The 21,178-nt window shown below is 34.4% G+C and overlaps 1 protein-coding gene across 1 annotated transcript in view; it reads left to right on the top strand.

Moving 5' to 3' along the window:
* Positions 1-21,178, top strand: part of LOC145691905 (ATP-binding cassette sub-family C member 4-like) — a 61,743-nt gene that overhangs the window by 1,575 nt on the left and 38,990 nt on the right. The window contains exons 2-3 of the mRNA XM_081767211.1: positions 11,852-11,958; positions 18,400-18,523. Coding sequence (XP_081623337.1) covers positions 11,852-11,958; positions 18,400-18,523 — 231 coding nt within the window. The remainder of the gene's footprint in view (positions 1-11,851; positions 11,959-18,399; positions 18,524-21,178) is intronic.

Raw genomic sequence — 21,178 nt, forward strand, 5'->3', positions numbered from 1 at the left:
CTTCTTACGACTTGTAACCTCCAACTTCGTCGCGCGTGGGCACAGAAACATACTAATTGAACCGTAAATAATTGGAAAAGGGTGTGTTGTCAGATAAATCACGGTTCGTGGTACTCCTCTCGGATATCCGAGTGGATGTGTGACGCCAAGAGTACGAGGCTATGGACTCCTTGTGCATGGTGCGTACTGGATAGGCAGGTGGAGGCAGCTGTATGGTTTGGATATGCTTCTGTTGGTATGTACTGGGACCGTTGATGTGCATGGACCTCAGCGAGACATCCGTTGTGTACCTGCATGTGTTAAAGAATCACGTACACCATACAATGCAACATTTCTACCCACACGAAGACGCATTTTCCAGGGAGACAATGCACGGAAACCAAGACTGTACTTGCTTGGCTTAAGAAACATTGCACGGAGCTGTAGCATATCAATGGCCTCCTAACTCACAGGATCATAATCCTATAGAACATTTATGTAATGTTATAGGACAAGCTCTTCGCACCATGACTCCTGCACCGACATCTGTAGGTTTATTGTGGGATGCCATCGCGAATATATTGTCAGATTCCCGTGGAAACATATCAGCAACTACCGGAATTCATGCCACTCCGTGTGTCCTGGTCGTCCTCTGAGCAAAAAGTGGAGCAACAAAGTATTAGATTGATGGTTTCAATTCAGTGACCACATAGTGTATATTGAATATATATATATATATATATATATATATATATATAATTTACATACCACTAACTTTACTGGATACTGTTCCGTTGATGTACGTTAAAAGTTTATGCATACATATATAATTTCTTCGCATATATTATGCTGCTGATGATGTCTGTAGTTGGAAAGACATAAATTTTACATTCGTAAAAAGTATTTCTATGCTGAGAAGTGGATATAATGCAGTTCTTTTTCCTCATGTATGAATATAACAGGATACCCAGCCGTCAAAATCACGTTAAATTATGAATACAATTTTTATGCAGAGCGCCCTGGTGGCTATGTGGATAGCGTATACTCCTTTGGTGTGAAAGACTCGGCGCATTTTTAAACAATTCTTTATTTGCGGCTCACTTCAAAACAATAAAATTACATTGATTTAGTTAGAACATAAGTATTTCTGTAGGAATTAATTGGTCTAACCTAGTAAATATTTGCTCTCCTATTGGCAAATGAATTGTGATTATTCTTTGCACTGATGCTAATAGATGGTGCTAGTATCAATGTCTATCGATTTTAACTGCCATCTGGAAAAAATCGAGGCAACTATTTAATGGATTCATAAATCAACTGTGTGGTCCTTTGTCTACGATGCGATGTTGACACACATTGGAAATCGCGTCTTCAGATGAGGACCCGAAAGGTATACAATTATGTTTTACTTTATTTTGACCTGTAGAATGGTGCTGTGTGATCCGTGGACGCTATTTCTAGAACACCCGATATATATCAAAATTTTGTGTATAAACATATTTATCATGGAAATAATGAGATTCACATAATGTCTGTAGCTGTATACTCCTTACTGTTCTTTAGTTCAGTAATTTGAAAAGGCTAACATTATTATTTTCGTTTCGATTCAATTCAAATCTTTTCAGAGCCCTCTTCACTGATCTAATAGCCATCATGTACCTTTTGGTCATAAGGTCCCGGGTTCCATTTCTTGTAGGAAAGTATTGAACGCGCTATGGTGGTTCGGATTCTATATTAAACTGTCAGTTCTCATCTCATATAGCCTCGGTGCTGAAAAGAGACGCTAAACTTTCACAAATAGTCAAATCAAATTTTTCAGTTTCAATGCACACATTCGTTGCGATCGTTTTGAATCTCAAAACAAAAATAATAAAAAAATTAATTACCCCATATCTTTTAACTGAACATTTAATTTTTGTACAGTATGCTTGAAATATCTATTGTCAAGATTTTAAGCTTTCGCATTTTAAATACGAATTCAGTAGATATTTATAATTTCCCTTTATTATTGAACAATGTAATGCGTATGATAATATGTATATTCTTTGTTATGAGCTGGATTGTTAAAATATTAGCTGTTTTGAATTACATAGCAACTATATTTATGAAACAAAATATCAGGAAAAAAGGAATCTGATGTAATGCAAATGCCTGGAGGAGTAATTTTTTTTTTAAAAAAATATAAAATTAATGTATAATTATAAAATGTACGAATATAGATCAACAGAAGAAAGAAAGCAACAATACAAGTGTTTTTGGTGGTGAACAAAGAAATGTTAAAAAGCATCACATAAAAAAGAAAATCATAAACAAATAATAAGCTAAATACGATCATCATGAATATAAAGAAATAAGTCAAGTGGAAGAAAGTATTAAATCAAATAGTGTAATTGCCGACTCACATACACGTCTGCCAAGATAATGGTTGTTTAAATTGGAAGAAACGGTATATCTGGATATTGCTTCAAATTATGTTTGATGTTTATATCTTCTAAAGTATATTTTTTCATTTATTACACTCTGGTGTTTTAAATGATGATTTTTTAGAAAATATCAATAGTTTTGATTGAAGTAGCTGCCAAAATCATCAATTGTGACAAAGATGTAAGAAAGGAACACTAAAATACAAGAATGAACACATAAAAACATATTTGCATGCTAAATATAGCTCAAGTCATTCTTTTTTGAAACAGTCTCCTTAATTGTTTTACTCTAATTGTAATGAATCCTTTGTTTATGCCAGAGCTGTTGATGTGTTTTGGAAAACCGTTTGAGATGTATAATGTATTACCCTTACCTGATATTCAGTGTTTAATATATAATGAATAATTGTAAACTTATTATATGTGAAAATTGCGATCTTTCTTTGCCTAAAATTTCATTTATTTAGGTTCATAAATAAAATAGAATAATGCTACCGTTTGGTCAAATAGCATGCTTGGTTGCTTTTGGTACAAATGCTTTTGAGCTTCATTTCCAAACGACATACAGGATTATCGTTGCTTATTCGTTATTGTGTGGTAGTTAGAATGCTACTTTAATTGAGAATAACAAAATTGTTGTTTAAGAGAAATATATATTATAACCTCATTAATTGATGCACTGACCACACATCACTCAATCAAATGTATCAGACTCCTCCATGGGCTAAAACGTGGCTATATTTTATTTATATAAAGCAAAAGGTACACTTCTTTTTGAAAGAAACTATAATTATAATTATTTAGAAGGAAAATTCATAATCTACTACACTTATCTCAATAAATTAAATGCGAGGCCTCCTTTGTGTTACATAATTACAGGGTTTTCACAGACCTGAAAAATCAGGAAATGACAGGAAATTTGATTTTTATCAGGGAAATTATTGAAAAGTTTTTTAATGTCAGGGAAACGAAGCTTTCGTTCTAGATAATATAGGAAACTTTGAAGTAATAAAGTTATTTGGGATTTTTAAAGATCAATCAATAACAATATAACATAATAGATTACAGATGCATGAAATTATATCAAAGTGTGTTGTGCCATTATTTATGGTTAGATTCTTAACTCTAAAATCAGTTGAGCTACAGCATCTCGAATCTCTTAATATAGATAAAGTGTGGCGTCTCTGGCGCTTTGAACTGAGATACGTGCGGTTTTAAGCGAAAAAAAAAGATGAAGTTCTCAATTCAACCCGTTTATATTATGTTGTGCGTATGTTTAGACATGACTCTTCGACACAGGGGCACCGATTTTTTTTTTTTTTTTAATGGTATTCTTTTCTGGTAATTTTACATAAATTTCATGAGGAGCTAACAATAATCCTCGGAGCTAAACCTATGACGGTTATAGGATCAATCACATACGTTCCTATAAAAGGCAAGCCATTTTATATAACGAGACAAGGGTTCGTGTCTGTACTTTTATTCCGAGCGCAGCTCCGGAACATACAGTTTTATGTTTAGAACGTGACTGGTATTGATTGATTCAACCAGTGATGCAAGGTTTCTCATAAGTGAATCCGAAGTGAATGTTTAAGCTTTGTCTGAATAGCTCCACTCCTACAATTACTTAAGTCTAGAAAGGTTTGGGTTCGTTCATCGACTATGTCTCCTTCAGCCAAGTCAGCTACTTATATTGAAAGCATAGGATCTCGAAAGCCGGTGACCAAAGTTCGCGTGTTTACCAGCCCAGCAGAATAATTGAAGCATTATAGTGTCAAAACTCCAACAGAACATCGAACTGAACACATATATATAAATCACTTCTTACCTTGGATGTCTCTAGCGTCTCATATTAAGATTTTATACTAACATGTATATTTTATACATACGTAATATTTCCGTGAAAAAAAAAATTAAGAAGACGAAAATGTATGTAACAAAAGAAATATTATTCAAATTTTGTATAAAATCTTTTCCGAATTTTTCCTTTCTTTTCTTATTTTTTCTTTCGTCTATATTTTTCTTTTCTTTTTTTGTAATTGCTAAATCTAGAACATTATAAATTTTCTATTCCATGAAAATCGTACAACTATTGATATTATGAATTTCACATGTTATTGTTTTTTGTAATTTACATTTGCTATCTATTTTCGTAGCGAATAAGCTCCTATTTCGAATATACAAGCGCAACGCGTATACAACGAATTTCGAGACGCGGAAAAAACAAGTTAAAATACCTAACATCACATATTATAGCGTCATACTTGTTCTATCTTCTTATAATAAAGTATGCATGATCCTTTTCCTTTTCACGATGCACTGTTTGTTATTAAAACTACAGTCACTTCCATTACTTGGACACAATAAAATTATTACGCTGGATCATTTTTGTTTTGTACTGGTTCCGTTCAGTGCATTAGTCTAGCAGCTAGGAGAGTCCTGTTGGGAGTTTGAGAGCCAGAAGGTTTGTTTGTTTTACCAAGTTCTACTATCTTTAGTGTTTAAAAAAAAATTGGTCACATGTTCTGAATCATGGTCATTATTGCGCAATGGCCGCCATCTTGAATATTCCTTTCGTATTCACTACATTTTTCTTAAATACATCTAGCTCAAGCTGTAATTGTCGCAAAGTTATCAGTTATACCTCGTTCGATTTGCAATAGTATAGGCTTTTATGTGACGTTATTCACTTGTCAGTAATACACACAAGAGGGAAGTAAAGAAGGGAAATTTTGAAAATTTCCCTCAAAATTTTCCCTTTTACCGATTTTTTGCTATTGTTATATGGCAACGCTGAGTTCTAGACGAGAAAGAAAAATTGCATATATTTCCTGTAATGTGATAAATATATGCTAAAAGTTTTGTCTTGATTGGTTCACTAGCAGAGGAGTAATAAAATATTTTGTTAGAGCGACCAAAATCATAAAATACAATCTTTGGATTTAATGAAAGTACTTTTGTCACATAGAATGACCTTCAGCTCAGACTGGAATTGCCACAGAGGTACAAATAATATTTCGTTTTATAATTTGTTTGATTAGAGTAACAAATGGTGTGGATTAATCTAACATATGTGCCATTATAACTTATGACAAGGAAGTATAAGGGAAATAAAAATAAAATTCATACGAAATATTTTCCTTTAATGATGTGGAAACACTAAAAGATAGAAGTGGAAGTACTAGAAATTCACTAAACATTAATACCCAATGTTTAATTCACAAGTGAAGACATAGATTTAAAAAAAATCATAACATTTCATGTTTCGTAATTAAGAAATGTGTTCCAAATTTGATATCAAGTGATATTTTCAAACAGCAATTTATTCTTCTTCTTACATAACAGTCCACAAATGTCTGATAAACTGACACTTTCATCCCACATTTACACACATATTCTTCACTTTACATTTACAGAATGGACAACACGCTATTTGTTTCACTCTGCAAGGACAAACATTAACTTTTGCACATGTCTTGCACATACAAGGAGAGAGAAATTCAGGAGGTCTGAAATATCCAATCGTTATTATTGGCTTATGATATCCTGCTTCTTCTATGTAACCATACTCTAGTGGATTCAGTGGTTGGGCTTCATCCTGCAGAGTCATCCATATGTAGCACTGAAAATATGCACGCTTTATATGAAAGACTATCGTTGATGATGGTGGACATAGTTGAGAAAAGTTGATAGCTTTTGCTTTGTGGTATTGTTAAAATCGTACCATATCACAGTTTGTTTTTGATGAACCAACTACTTTTGTGATAAAAAGCTCGGCATTTTGTATCATTCCTTCATCCAATGGAGCAACCCCAAAATTTTTCAACAGGGTTCCTGATGTCATTGCTGTTTTAAGTGCCATAAGTTTTGTCCCAACCTTACCTGTGGTATCGCAACCAGTTAAACTGGGAACAGCAGGAAGAACATATAAAAGTGTGTCATCCATGTTCTCCGTCATTTTGTGAAGTGGTATGTACCTCATAGATGGTCGTGGGTCGTGTGTCTTTGACAACCCACAGTTCTTTCAGGCCACATTTTTTATAACTCTTTTTGAAATGATATAGTGCGGAAATCATAACATCTGTATCTACTGAGGCAATCATAACTCTTTCAATGGAATCAGTTTCGACCATGTGTTGGATGTGTTTCATGATTCTATTATCAGCTTCCTCACATTCACAGTAAAGATCTGGTACCAAACTAACAGATTCTTCGGTTAATTTCAGGCATAGCTTTGGGTTACGTTCGTGACCTCCTCCCAAATACAAAGATTTTATAGAATTTCCTTGATCGACAATCTACTCAATGAAGAGTTCTTGCAAACGTGCTTTGTTTTGGCTTGAAGCCCAAAAAGTATGCATGTTGACAGGAAGGGGTGCATTTGGGTTACTAGGAATCACATCAATAGGATCAACATTTTTTTGTCGCCTCAGTCGCTCCCAGTTTTTGATACTTTTATCTTGATACAAGTCAAACACTATGTCAGTGCGCAAATAACCTTCGGAAAGTTTTAAAAATATTTTCCAAATAGTCAAAGTAGTCTCCAAACGTCTTACACATAAGTCGTTTGACATAGACTTTTCGCGCGTATACCATAAAGTCAATCACCATTGCTGCTCTCGTTTCCTGCGTTGGTAGATGACTAACTACATCATTCTTATTTAAAAAGTGTTTTTCAAGTTCTTTGCTGAGTTGTGCTTTATCTGCTTTCTTTAAGAACCCATCATCTGTTAGATAATACGATGTAGATGTAAGCTCGTATTTTAGTACTGTCTCAATATCGAAATTTCTTGAACATGCTATTTCTATGAACCGAATAGCATTATTTGCTTCTTGGAGTGCCGTCTCGGTTGCATAAATGTCTTTCTTTGTCTTTGGAAATTGTTTATGTATGGGATCTAAAATACCTTTGGATTTGTCAATAAGCCTTTCTTGAACGAAGTTTTTGTAGCTAGTTTTCCTTTTCCTTGTATAGAGAGTAAGTACTCAGCTATTACTTGATCAATTTTTGTTCCACTTATAATGTTAGAAATTCCACAACTATCAACTTTCAAAAAGGGATTTCCTCTCTCAAGCACAAGAGTTATCATCTCTGAAATATTTTGCTGCTCTTGAATTGTTAAAGACTTCGAAAACTCATGATGAAGAGCATATTCATCGTCTTCATGAAGGCCACAAAACCGTCTCAAAAAGTATGTTATATTTTCTTGCTCATGTTTGATAAGATCGTGTTTTGTCACGGCTTCTTTTCGTCTGGTTACTCCGATTATGCCTCCAGATCCCTTGGCTGGCTTATTGTAGTGTTGCTCTAGTGTTTGATCCAATGCAACGCTGCTAAATCTATTGTTACTATGTTGAACTGTGAAATGACCGTTCTTAAACTCATTATAGATCAAAGGATGTTCTTGTTCTAGTTTTAAGCAATCGTGGTAATATAGAGTACACCACCGTGCACAATTTGTTCTGTCAAATGAGAAGAAAAGTGGCAAACACTCTCTTAGGCTGCACACATGCAAGTCCCAGTTATTTTCTCTGTCCGCTCGAATTAAGTCTCGGAGAAGAGGAGTAAGTGTGTAGACAAACTGATCCCAATAAGCAAACATTTCACTTTTTTGTGCTCCACTTTCTCTAAATTTCTCAAAGTCCATTCTGATGGCACTCAGGTTTTCTATAGCACATTTAGTTTCTTTAGATAAACTTTGTTCTTCATACACTGATAACTGTATGCGTTTTACTATTGAGAACAATTCGGAGTATTTAGTTATGTTAATCTGTTCCATGAACGCCTTCCACTCCAGTGTTTCCATTACTTCACAAAGCATTCCTATTGCTCTAACTCCCCTGCTATAGTGGTTTCCTTTTAAAGCGCTTTCAGCAGTGTGTGGACCCATGGTTTCAGTCTGAACAAGAATTTACAAAGCTCCACTGCTCTTGAGGTATAGACCAATACATGCAAGCACGACTTTCTGAACATGAAATCCTCCAAGGCCAAGAAATATGTTGGAAAACTTTCCGGGTTGAAGGAGCTGAATTTCTTTAGCTATATGATATACGCCTTCGTCACACCACAGTGAACTCTCTTCGACATTTAACTGGTGCAAGATATCTTGGAAATTACACATTGTTGTATAAATAGAGTCATACTGAGTTGCAGGATAGGGTAGTATTGGAGTATATCCCGTAATGGTTCTGTGAGATGGATGTTCAGATAGTGCACTCATAAAAGCGTTTCTAGAGGGAATCTCAACTTCCTGAGGGAAATCTAATTGAGGTACGTTGGATTTTTTAAAATATCTTGAAAGAAACCATATGAGATCTAAATTTCTGTCTGGCTGTTTTATTTCATTTGCTGTAATTAGGTCATTGCTAGGAACGAAAGTACTGAGGATACTGCACCTTGTTTTTGGCTTTGTGTAGTACAATAGTTTTTGGGCATCTATATCTTTAGTGGGAGTTCATGAAGTGACATCAATGCCAAACGTTCCCAGGTATCTCTCTGGACTATCAGGTTCTTCTAACGAGACGTTACGTTTATCACTCAGATGAAGGTCTTGAAACAAGACAAGTACTGTGTCGTGTGTTCCATGTATTCCTAAAAATGTAGCTTCTTCTCTGTCGAAATTGTCCATAGCACCTCGAACAGGAATGTTGGGTTTTATTGATGGAGGTATGGGAACACGGTGTCCTTTAGCCCTAATAATAGTCCTATTTGCTAGCATTTGATCTTGACGTACTACATCATCATACTACGTCATCATAACTGCAGCATAGTACATCATCATAACTGCAGCTTAGGAAGAAAATCTTGAATCACTTACCTTTAAATCATTAATCTTCGCTCTATTGATGGCTTCGACGTTAACCTCGACTTTTAATCATAGTCAAGAGTCCAACAGTGCTGCCAACCTACGCAAGAGAAATTTCCTCTTGTATTTACTGTGCTACAGAGAAAAATAGAAACTTTTAAGCGTATTTTCCACATTTTTTGATCCTTCCCATACGCACTTCTGGCAAGCCACCTAAAGGCCTATATCGTTAAAAGTAGATCTTGATATTATTTGTATCTCTGCGGCAATTACAGTCTGAGCTGGAGGTCTTTCTATGTGACAAAAGTACTTTTATTAAATCCAAAGATTGTATTTTATGATTTTGGTCGCTCTAACAAAATATTTTATTACTCCTCTGCTAGTGAACCAACCAAGACAAAACTTTCAGCATATATTTATCACATTACAGGAAACGTATGTAATTTTTCTTTCTCGTCTAGAACTCAGCGTTGCCATATAACAATAGCAAAAAATCGGTAAAAGGGAACATTTTGAGGGAAATTTTCAAAATTTCCCTTCTTTACTTCCCTCTTGTGTGTATTACTGACAAGTGAATAACGTTACATAAAAGCCTATACTATTGCAAATCGAATGAGGTATAACTGATAACTTTTCGACAATTACAGCTTGAGCTAGATGTATTTAAGAAAAATGTAGTGAATACGAAAGGAATATTCAAGATGGCGGCCATTGCGCAATAATGACCATGATTCAGAACATGTGACCAATTTTTTTTAAAACACTAAAGATATTAGAACTCGATAAAACAAACAAACCTTCTGGCTCTCAAACTCCCAACAGGACTTTCCTAGCTGCTGGATTACATGGCGTCCACTGCTGTCTGTCCACCCGCTAGGCGCAATTTCAAATTCGTGTGTTAGTGTGCGTGAATTCTACTAGTGACTGCGTGACTAGTGTGCGTTCATCTGAATGTGGGCGGGAGAAAAAAAAATTTAGTTTACATAAAAAAAATGTAAAATAACACTATTAGATTTGTGTGTGTAGTATTCTACCTACGTCGCTAAGGTTAACTAGTTATTAGCTAACTTCATACTTTTTTTTATTTTCGATCGGAACTCGGTTTTTACATAAGAAGTCCGTAGCTATTTCGGGAGATTGATTAAATTTTTCGGGAAATGTCTTGACGAGTTTGTTGAGTTTAAACCAAGAGGCGAAGTGAGCTTAGTATATGAAGCAACTGTTAAAAAGAGCTTTGAAAAATCACAGACTCTTCCTATAAGCAACACACTTTTGTCTTCGCAGCTTGCTGAACTATTTCAAGCGATGTCCAAAGCGAAGAACGGAACAGTGCAGCAGCGTTCAATTAGCTTTAAAAAAGTTTTTTATACAGTTAAAAACCACGAAATTTCTCAATGGCTGACAGTATTCATACCATAATTGTGTGTATGATCACGCATAATTTTGACATAGACACACCAGTGGTTTGACTTACTTTTTGTGTTGTTTAACACTTTTTATGTGGGTGTATATAAATTTCATTAGGATCTATTGATAGTCATCGGAACTAGACCATAGAACTCCTCAATGGTTGATAGTGTTAATATCGTAATTAACCGACTTCATGGTGTGCATGTTCACGCATAACTTCAATGCAGATGTATTGATTTTGGTTATTCTTTTTCAGTTTCAAACAATATACTTTCATGCAGGTTCTTGCAGTAAGGTTTATCAGGATCTATTGACAGTCTTTGGAGTTGTACCATGAAACTCATCAACAGCTGATAATCTTAATACCACATATATGCTCACGTATAATTCCGTATCGCGTAGACTGGTTTAATATATATGGTCACGTATGTTGCCATGAGAAAAAGAGAAAAAATTAATCAATCTTTTGCCAGGGAATTAGGTAAACCTTTGTCAAGGAAAAGCAGCGAATGTCAGAGAAACAGTTTACAAAGATCTGTGGGACCCTGAACTAGTCTGCTTTACCGAGTAACATTGCTAATTTTACACTTCATTCTCTAAAGAAGAGTAAACACATTAATTTATATCAATTTGTCCATGAGCTAGTTGGATTTCAAGGAATATTGCCTAATAAACAGTTACTTTGTTCACCCCTTATTATCACCAATAGAGTGAATAATAGCTCCTCTAAATCAGTATGAACTGATTCAAACATTTCATTGAAAATTTTCGTCCTAGATTAAAAGAAAGGGAAAAATAATTATAGTGAATTCAAAGACTTCAGAGTGATCAGAAAACATAATTTTAAAATATGGTTTATGAAATATGACTAATCACATTTTGTGCCCATATTCATCTCCAAATTACTAATAATATTAATGTCATATACAGGGGCGTCATTTCAGACTTTGCTTGAGGGGGGCAAGAGCACCACCGACATAAGAAGACTTTCAAGTTTATACTAGTATATTAGTAGTCAATCCATTAAAGTATATGTATTACTCAAACTCTTAGGGGGGGCAATTGCCCCCTCCTGCCCTCCCTAAATGACGCCCCTGGTCATATAAGATTAACTTAACATATGTATGACTAGTACGACGGAAATGGTTCTGCTAAGAATTAAATTATAGATTTTAATAATTAAAACTTTAAAATATTTATATATTGGCTTCTTTTATTTGTTATATTTTTAAGCACGGCGTCCAATCAGATCTCATTTTAAGTCAACTTTAAAAGGAATAGTAACTATTAGAGGTTTGGATGGAGAGTTATTTTTTCAGAAACAATTTCAACATTACCAGGTAAGTTTTAATTATTTGCAAATATTTATAATAATAATAATAATAATAATAATAATAATAATAATAATAATAATAATAATAATAATAATAATAATAATAATAATAATAATAATAATAATAATAATAAAGAAAAAGTAGTCACTCTAGTACATAAGTACTCGAAGAACAAAAATCCGGTATTACACTTGGATCGTTTTAAAAATGCAAAATGCTTTGAAGTGAGAAGGGAGGAACAGACGAAAAAAGATGGTGCCTAAGTAAGCCATAACCCAAGAAGTCTAGGCTCTCGTGAATTTCTTTCCTTTGCGGCATTAAATTGTCAGCCTCTTTATTACAATACAGTACTTTGAGTTTAAATCAGTTTTACAGTCACTCAAAATCACTGAATTCATCATACCCATTGTTAACATAAACCACCTGAAGAGCTTTATAATAATCCTATATATATATAATGCAATTTTTCAAGCGGCTTTCATTAACAAGGAATATGTTGTCTTATAATTATATGATACTTCACTAATATGAGAAAGTAAGAACAAAAATTTGTAATTTAGAAAGAAGTTTTCCATTTGCCATAACTTCACTACCATTTTTCATACCTTTCCCTTGAAAAACCCGCCGGGAACCGAACCCGGAAGCTCGTGCACAAAAGCCAGCCACCAGACTAGAGAGAAGGTCACAGAACACACTCGTCACAAAATACACTCGTCACAGAACAAGTCATGCTTGCAGACTATTATATAACGTTAGGTTTTTTTTTTTTTTTTTTTTTTGAAATGATTTAGTGTATATATTTTAGCATTTTTACTTGTACAAGAATGCATTAAGGTTTATATTTGAACTACCACCAAAAAGCAGTTACAAATCTTGGTTTTGAACACAAGAGTTTTCCTCTTATTGGCTTTATATGCATAATCAGTGTTGCCACACTTGGTACAATTGTACCAAATTCAACTCTTTTTGTCATTCATCGGCCCGTTGGTACAACGCTGGCATTTTCAACCTCTTTTGTGAAAAAGTCGGTACAATTCTACTCAATTCAGCACCATTTAACAAATACATGTCACATTTTCAAAAGTGCCAGTCAGTTGTGACTTAAAATTATTAATAACGATGTGATGTCTTTCAGGGTAGGTTCTAGGGCTCTAGACTGGTTTTACATTTTTTACAAATGTCAGTTTACTTACCTTATATTCTTCTAACAGTCTATTATCTTCCTTTGATCGTGAAATAAACCACAATAAGGTGCAATAATTTATATTTTAATATTTTATTATAACGTACTATTTACACGCGAATTCGGAGATATTTGATTTGTTCCTCTTTTTATATATATTTTTTTCATATATGTCCATAATACCGTCTGGGTTTATTGGTCACTTCGACGCGTTTGGTTTCTTTACAATGCATACGGAAGATGATAACTGTTTTCCCTTTTAATTTGCGCTTCTCTTATACTTCCTACGTGCGAGAAAAGTTTAATCTACTTCCACAGTTGTTCGAGGTCCTCCTGTTTGAATGTTTCTAAAAGGTAATTTTTAAAAAGAGCACTTCCTTGATTTAAACTCTTGGAAGGGAAGAAAGTGTTTTACTTTCGTGTTATAGCCATGCATTACACTGGTATAAAATAGTGAATTCAGTCCTTTTTGTTTCAATTTGTACTATTTTTCAGCCCACTCCAGAGCTAGGACTGTGACAACACTGTGTATAATTATTCTATATACTGTATTTGTTAAGAACAGATCCATGGATATTATATCTCGTTTCTTTAAACAATCATATATATAGTGCCGACGCTAGGTTTAATTTCTCAGAGGGCATTCAGAGGGACAGAGACATTTGCGAAAGGGGTAGTTTTTGCTATGTATACCGACAATAGTAACTTTATATTACTTGACCTACGTACATTACAATACAACATGTCTCAGGAGGGCATAGTCGGAGGCAGAAGAAGCCACCAGGCCCTTGCCTTTCTCTAGAGTCGTCGACAAACTTTAAGAAATGCTTTCTCACCTCACATCAAAATAAGAATAAAAGGTATATGTGAAGATGTTCAGAAAAGTGCATAGTTTTGGAACTAGGGACGTCTAAAAGCTAAAAAATTCATGGAAGAACACGCTATTCCGAACAGGAGAAACAGCGGAGCTGGTGGTTCCTAACACTTTCGGCCTCCTGCCGACGTATTCAGTCCTCATAGCTATCAAGGCTATTTTTCGCCTACTTTGGAGCAACCTTTAAGTCTGAGCACTTTTAGGAATTATGTTCGAAGATGTCTGGGAATTATGACCTAAGGGGCATCTCTTATACACCCATTGCACATTACTGAAATATGTTTTTGAATATGTGTATGTAACTTCCTTTACACCGATATGGACCGCCACTCCATCGTTTTTTGTGTTTGAAATAATGCGTATTCGTGTTCCATTTTATTTTTGCCACTCTTTTGGACGGCCCTATCTCTGCAACTATGCACTTTTGCCCACAGTCCATATGATTTTTTTTTCTGAATTTGATATGAGAAATCATCTCTTAAAGTTTGTCGGTAAAGTTCATTAACATCCTATATACAGGGTGTTTCAAAGCAACACCAACAACGTTTGGGAGGTGATTCCTGACATCAAGATAAGACAAAAAGTATAGACCAACTTGGGTGCACAAATACTTCCTTTCGGAGTTATAGGTTGCCGAAAACATGAAAACGTGAACTTTAAAGCTCCATAGTTCTAAAACTGTGGAACCTACCGTAGTCGAGTGAAGACTTCACTCAGGAACTACTATGTACCCTATCCAAATATCCATGTTTCAGAATCCTAAGGTACTTACGTGACAATTTTTATGGAGGGAGTTTCGCAACGAACATATAATTTGATGTACTCACTAACTACCTCTATAAAAATTGTTGCGAAAGCACCACAGGATCTGAAACATGGGTATTTGAATAGGACATACACTAGTTCCTAAGTGAAGTCTTGATCCGACTACAGTAGGTCCCATAGATTTGAAGCTATGGACCTTTAAAGTTCATTTTTTCGTGTTTTCGGCAGCCTTAACTCCGAAAGGAAGCATTTGTGCACCCAGGTTGGTCTATACTTTTTGTCTTATCTTGATGTCAGGAGTCGCCTCCCAAATGTTGTCGGTGTTGTTTTGAAAAACCCTGTATATATTTGGTCTAGGAATTAATTCGTGCGGTTGGTACGCACACATTGAAGCTGTAGTACAAACACAAAATACATAAATACCTTAAGAAAAATATTGTCCATCGCTAGCCACCGCTTTCGCCCATCTGTCAGGCAATGTACGGATTCCGTGGCGAAAGAAGTCATCATCCTTGGAAGTGATCCAGTCAGAGACCCATGTTTCGATATCTTCTGAAGAAGTAAACCGCTGTCCAATCAAATCGTTGTTCATGCAATCGAACAAGTAGTAGTCCGAAGGAGCAACGTCTGGTGAATACGGCGGGTGGGGTAAAACTTCCCATCCGACATTTTCTAAATAGGTTTTGATCGGTTTTGCGACATGTGGGCGAGCGTTATCATGTTGAACAATAAGTTTATCATGTCTGTTCTCCCATTCTGGTCGTGTTCTGGCCAGAGCTTGCTTCAAACGCATTAATTGTCGTCGATAACGTTCTCCATTCATAGTTTCACCCGGTTGCAGCAGCTCATAGTACACCACACCTTTCATATCCCACCATATGCACAGCATAACCTTTGCACAGTGAATATCTCGTTTTGGTTGTGATGTACCTGGTTCACCTGGTTTCACCCAGGCCTTTTTTCGTTTAGGGTTCTCGTAATGGATCCACTTCTCATCACCCGTAATAATTCGATGCAGAAACCCCTTTCTGCTCTGTCGTTGAAGCAGCAATTCGCAAATGGTTTTTCGTCTTTCAACGTCTCTGTCTTTCAATTCATGTGGAACCCAATGTGACATCTTTTGAATCATTCCCATGGCTTTCAAGCGTTTGGAGACTGTTGTTTGATCAACGCCTAATGCTGCTGCAAGTTGTTCCTGCGTTTGACACGAATCCTGCTCGAGCAATGCTGTCAATTCTTCGTCTTGAAATTTTTTTGGCTGTCCAGCTCGCTCTTGGTCTGCCAAGCCGAAATCACCACTTCTAAACCGTGCAAACCACTTCTGACACGTTCGCTCAGCTAGAGCATGGTCACCATACACTTCCACCAAAATACGATGACTTTCAGTCGCACTTTTCTGCATGTTAAAGTAATGCAGCAGGACACCCCGCAAAAACACTTTATCAGGCACAAATTGCGCCATGTTCACTTAACTACAAACTGGTGTTGTTGACGCTTTAATCCACTGCCCTATACTACGAACGACAGGGGTTTGCAACACATGTGTGGATACACGGAACTGTGGGACGCTCCGTTCGTTGCGCCATCTCTTGTCCACCCACACGAATTAATTCCTAGACCAAATATTACTCACCAGAATAATGAGAACAGTATCCTTTTAAGCAGTTACCTTTTAAGTATTTTCGTTAAATGCTTTATCAAATAAGGAAAAAAAAATATTGAAGAACAGAGTAGTAAATCGTCTAGTTGGGGCATCATATTGAAGTATGGAATCGCATAATAAGTTGAAAATAAAACGAGTATTAGGAAGGTAAAACAATTAAAAGTATTGGTCGATAAGAGTATAGGAGGAGAAGAAATATTGAACAAAGAGAGAAATGTATATACCTATCATTATGTAAAATAGTAAAAAAAAAAAAAAGGAATAATAAATAAGAACATGGGAAAACGTAAATTAACAAAATATAATTAAATAATGAAGAATAGCAAACGAAAGTAATTACAATAATGAGAGGTAACATCAAATGAAATATATGGGAGAAAAAAACTAAAAAATAAAAGAAAGATAAAAAAAATCGGAATGAATGTAGTGAAGTGGAATATTATAGTCGCTTAAGACAGACATTTTATGAATAGTATGGTAGTCCAAATGTCTTTGTAAAGGACGTGTGAAAGTTTGAAGACTTGAAGATATTTATAAAGAAAATGTGGTAGAACCGACTATTATGATGGATTGTGTGTAATCTGGGGAGATAGATGGGGAATCTGATTGGATTGAATTGGATTTTTAGTTTAGCGTCACGTTCAGCAGCGAGGCTACTTGAGATATGGACCTACAGCTTAGCGTGGAATCCGAACCGTATGAGCCCCCGCCGGAAATCGAACCCGGGTCTCCCACGCCAAAGACTCGTACGCTATCCATATAGCATTGGCAATTTGAGAATAGCAGGAGCATCGTTCTGTAAGATACTTCTTCAGACCTTTTTACATGCTTAAATGCATTTATTTCCAGCCTACTATATCGGAGAAACTCCGTCTATAACTCATTAAGAATCAAAGGTACGAATGTAGCGTTATTTAATATTTTAACAAATCATCAAAGCACGTATGCAAGTATACAAGAGTACTAAAAGACCCAGGAAGAAGTAAACAACAAATGAAACTTACTATTTACGAAATATTTCCATCAGCATATTCTTCTAATCTTATTTTGTTTTTCATTTATTTTAAAAATGGTTTCTTCTTCTTGTTGAGAGAAATACCTTTTTAATTCTTGCAGACATTTTTGATCTTAAATATGCGTCAATAAATTGTATTTAATTCTTATTCAAATTACTTAAATAAACTTTAATTTAATTTCATGGTTTTAATGAGGAATTTTGCATAAACCGGTCTTTTATTTTTTATTTTTTTTATTTTTTTATTTTTCATTTTATTTTATTTTTTTATTTTTTTTATTTATTTATTTTTTTTTGTTACGTTAGTAGGCAATACTAAACATGTAATACTTGCTCCACTTCAAATGTTTAGACAATCTAGAGACAGGAGGACCATCTTGTTCAATGTTTCTTTCATCTTTTACTCTGACATATATGCTACTCTTGTCATCTCTTGAGTCATGCAAGTTTGAGAATTACTGAAATGGGTTTTCAATAGAGTTTACCTTATTATTCTTTCACTTTTTATTATGTGTAATCTTTCACATTTATTAAAGGAGTTTGGTAATAAAACTTGTAATTTGAAAATTTACTATACTGCCTTGATTTTAGAATTAAGTTTTTATGAAAATGATAATTATGTCTTTAAATGGAACATGCCAGGAACGTAAACAAAACAAGAAAAAGGAAAATATAAATAGGTAAAGACACAAAATATTCCTTGCAAAGTAATGAAATTATTCCTCACCTAGTTTCTCTTATCTTCCTTGTTATAAAATACATGAAATGTTTTACTTCTTTGTTGCACCTTTATTCGTAGTATTGCTCCATTGAATTGCCTAATTATTTGATATTCTAGTTATTTTATATATTGCTTTGTAACTCTTTGGTCTTTAGTAAGTGTACAATAAGCTCAATATTTCTGTACGATTAAATGAAATAATCAATCATTATAATATTTTTAAAAGGATTTACATACATCAGCGTGGTACCTGTTTGTAAGTGCAACACATGGATTGGGACTGTGGTTAGGATTACTTAGTGTTATCTACACTATATGTGTTATATTTGGATTTTTGATTCTTGGAGACGGTAAGCCAATTCTACTTTTTCGAATAGGTTATTATTATAATTAAGTTGTAGAAATTTAAATATATAATATATAATACCTGAAGATTAACTTGAATATAAGAACAATATATCTATGATATATAGTTTTATGAATCCTTGAAGTACCTGATAACTGATTATAATAAGCTATATTATTTCTATTAAACAAAGGAAAATTTATTATATTAAAAAGTAAAATTTGAGACAGTGTCTTCTATATGATTTTAGAGGAAATAGAAATGTTCCCATAATTAAATTAGAACCATTATAAAATGATACAGTTTTTTAATATATATATATTTAATATATAAATATGTTATACTTAGGTGCATGTAATGATTAGAAATATAGTTCATTCTTTAAGTCGTATAACAGTTTGCTGACATTTGATTAAATTTAAAATATGTACTCAAACTTTTAGTATTGATTCACATTGAAATACTTATTGTGGCTTCATTGACTATGTGAAAGGCAATTAGTCTAATGGGTCCAATTTATGGTTAATCTAACTATACGAATATCACCCATAACCAAATAACTACCCTGATATTTACACCTGTTAGTGTATTTAATGACAGTCACAAGAAATATATGCAATCTATTCGCGTAAAAAATTCAGTTGCTCACCCATGCTTTCTTCGAAATCTTAGCACAGGTTATTCATGGAATGAGTGAATTCAGTCATATTAACCCTCAAAATATTGAAACACGTAGCACGCATTCTTATTACACACAAATCTACGAATTATACAAATATCCAGTCAGTATTATTAAACATCTTAACCTTTTTAAAATGAAGAACTTTTTAAAGGACATTATAAACTTTTACTCGGGAAGCTTCTGTTCGTACCCTACTTACTGTAGGTTCATGGTTCATACACCATTGTCTTTAAAATAAATCACTCTTTGGAGTGACACCACATGTGTCACGACAATTTGGAGACCTGAAATTTTGAAATAAAAATTTTTCGCTACCCTTAGTGCAACCCCATAGCTTAGTGTACTGGAACCTCAACGAAATTGTGCTTTAAAAATATAATAGTAATTCAAATGCCAGTAGTAGGGATGAAGATAAATACTCGTTTTATTTTAATAGCAATACTTTGTCTGTGAGTAACGCTAATTCCTAATAGTTAAGAACCATCACTCCGTTATAGTCACTAGAATAGCCCAATATATAACAAACTTTACCGCGAACCTACACCAAACATACTACATTAACTCTTACTATTAAATGGAAATTGTAATTACAAATTTGTAATTACATGTACAAAAGTATTTATTCCATGTTACCTAATATAACTTAGTAAGTAATCAGCATGAACACAGTATATAAACTACCGATAGTTATTTATTCAACATAGCCACTTTTAAGCTATTAATTAATTATATCCTAAAATCAACAAGATTAAATCAATTTCCTAAGCGTTATACATTTATCTATAACTAAATACCTCTACAGTAGAAGTTAAAAATAAGTGTACTAATACAAAATAATCGCATATATCTTATCATTTGGGTAAGATAAACTCTTAATATTTTCCAAAATGATATTTTATAAGCGACCTTACATTTCTCGGTACAGGACTATTGACTTTAATTTGACTACTGGGAGAACAGCTTCCTTCATCCAAGACACTCTTTGTCTGATTACTCCATTTAAAACAATTTGGCAGGGCTGATTAAAGCTAGGTTACCATGCTACAAGAATCTTGTAACTGTCATTAAAAAATCTTGCAACTACAATATTCTTCATGTAAACATAGTCTTGAAAGGGACATGCAACATTTTTTTCATCTTGCAAGAAGTCAAACTAAGTGCAACTTTCTGGGTCGTCTTGCTTGCTACCTACTATCGCCCTCCCACTGACATAAAAAAAAAAAAAAAAAACAGTTCCGCCGCTTCCGAAACGATGGATTCTTTTGAACGGGGAGTGAAAGCGTGCCCAAAATACACGCCTACTAGAGTGCAGTTCTGCATGGATGGATATATCTTTCTTGCTTTCAGAAAGTTGTAACGTGTAAACAGTAAAGAGAAAGGTGGGATTGCAAGATTTTTTTAATAACAGTTACAAGATTACGCCCTTTAGGCTAAGAGAGACGGATGGATAAGACAACTGAATACTGATGGAAAAATTGGTGGAATGAGAATGTGGAAGAAAAAGGAAATATCCCGAGAAAATCTAAGGATACGATGTTGTTCACCACAAGCTTACGTGACCAGGAATCGAACCAGTGACCCTACACACCAGAGTTAAAAGCTCTACCATTCAGCTACCGTGCTTCCCTGTTATAAGCTGAAAAATTACATATATATAAACAATACTTTCGGTAAAATTGAGTTATTAGTTGAAATGGGTTGTAATAGAACCACAGAACAGTATGTAGATAGTTTTATTTTGGAAATATACCTGCAGATGACAGGAAAGCTTGTTTGGTATATGTCATTGCACCAGGGCCAGTTCTAGACATTTCTTAAGTGTAAGCGAAGAATATTTCGGAGCCCCTACCTAAATCATAATAAAAAAGTAGAAACTTGTAGTGGACAAAAATTATTCAAATAACTTTTACAATTACAAATTTCTTCAGCATCTGTAGTCTCTCTGTGAGTATTTATGAAAAATAGCGAAATTATAAT

This window comes from Thermobia domestica, chromosome 8 (assembly GCF_964235325.1).
Source record: "Thermobia domestica chromosome 8, izTheDome1.hap1.1, whole genome shotgun sequence".
NCBI classification, from domain to species: Eukaryota; Metazoa; Arthropoda; class Insecta; order Zygentoma; family Lepismatidae; genus Thermobia; species Thermobia domestica.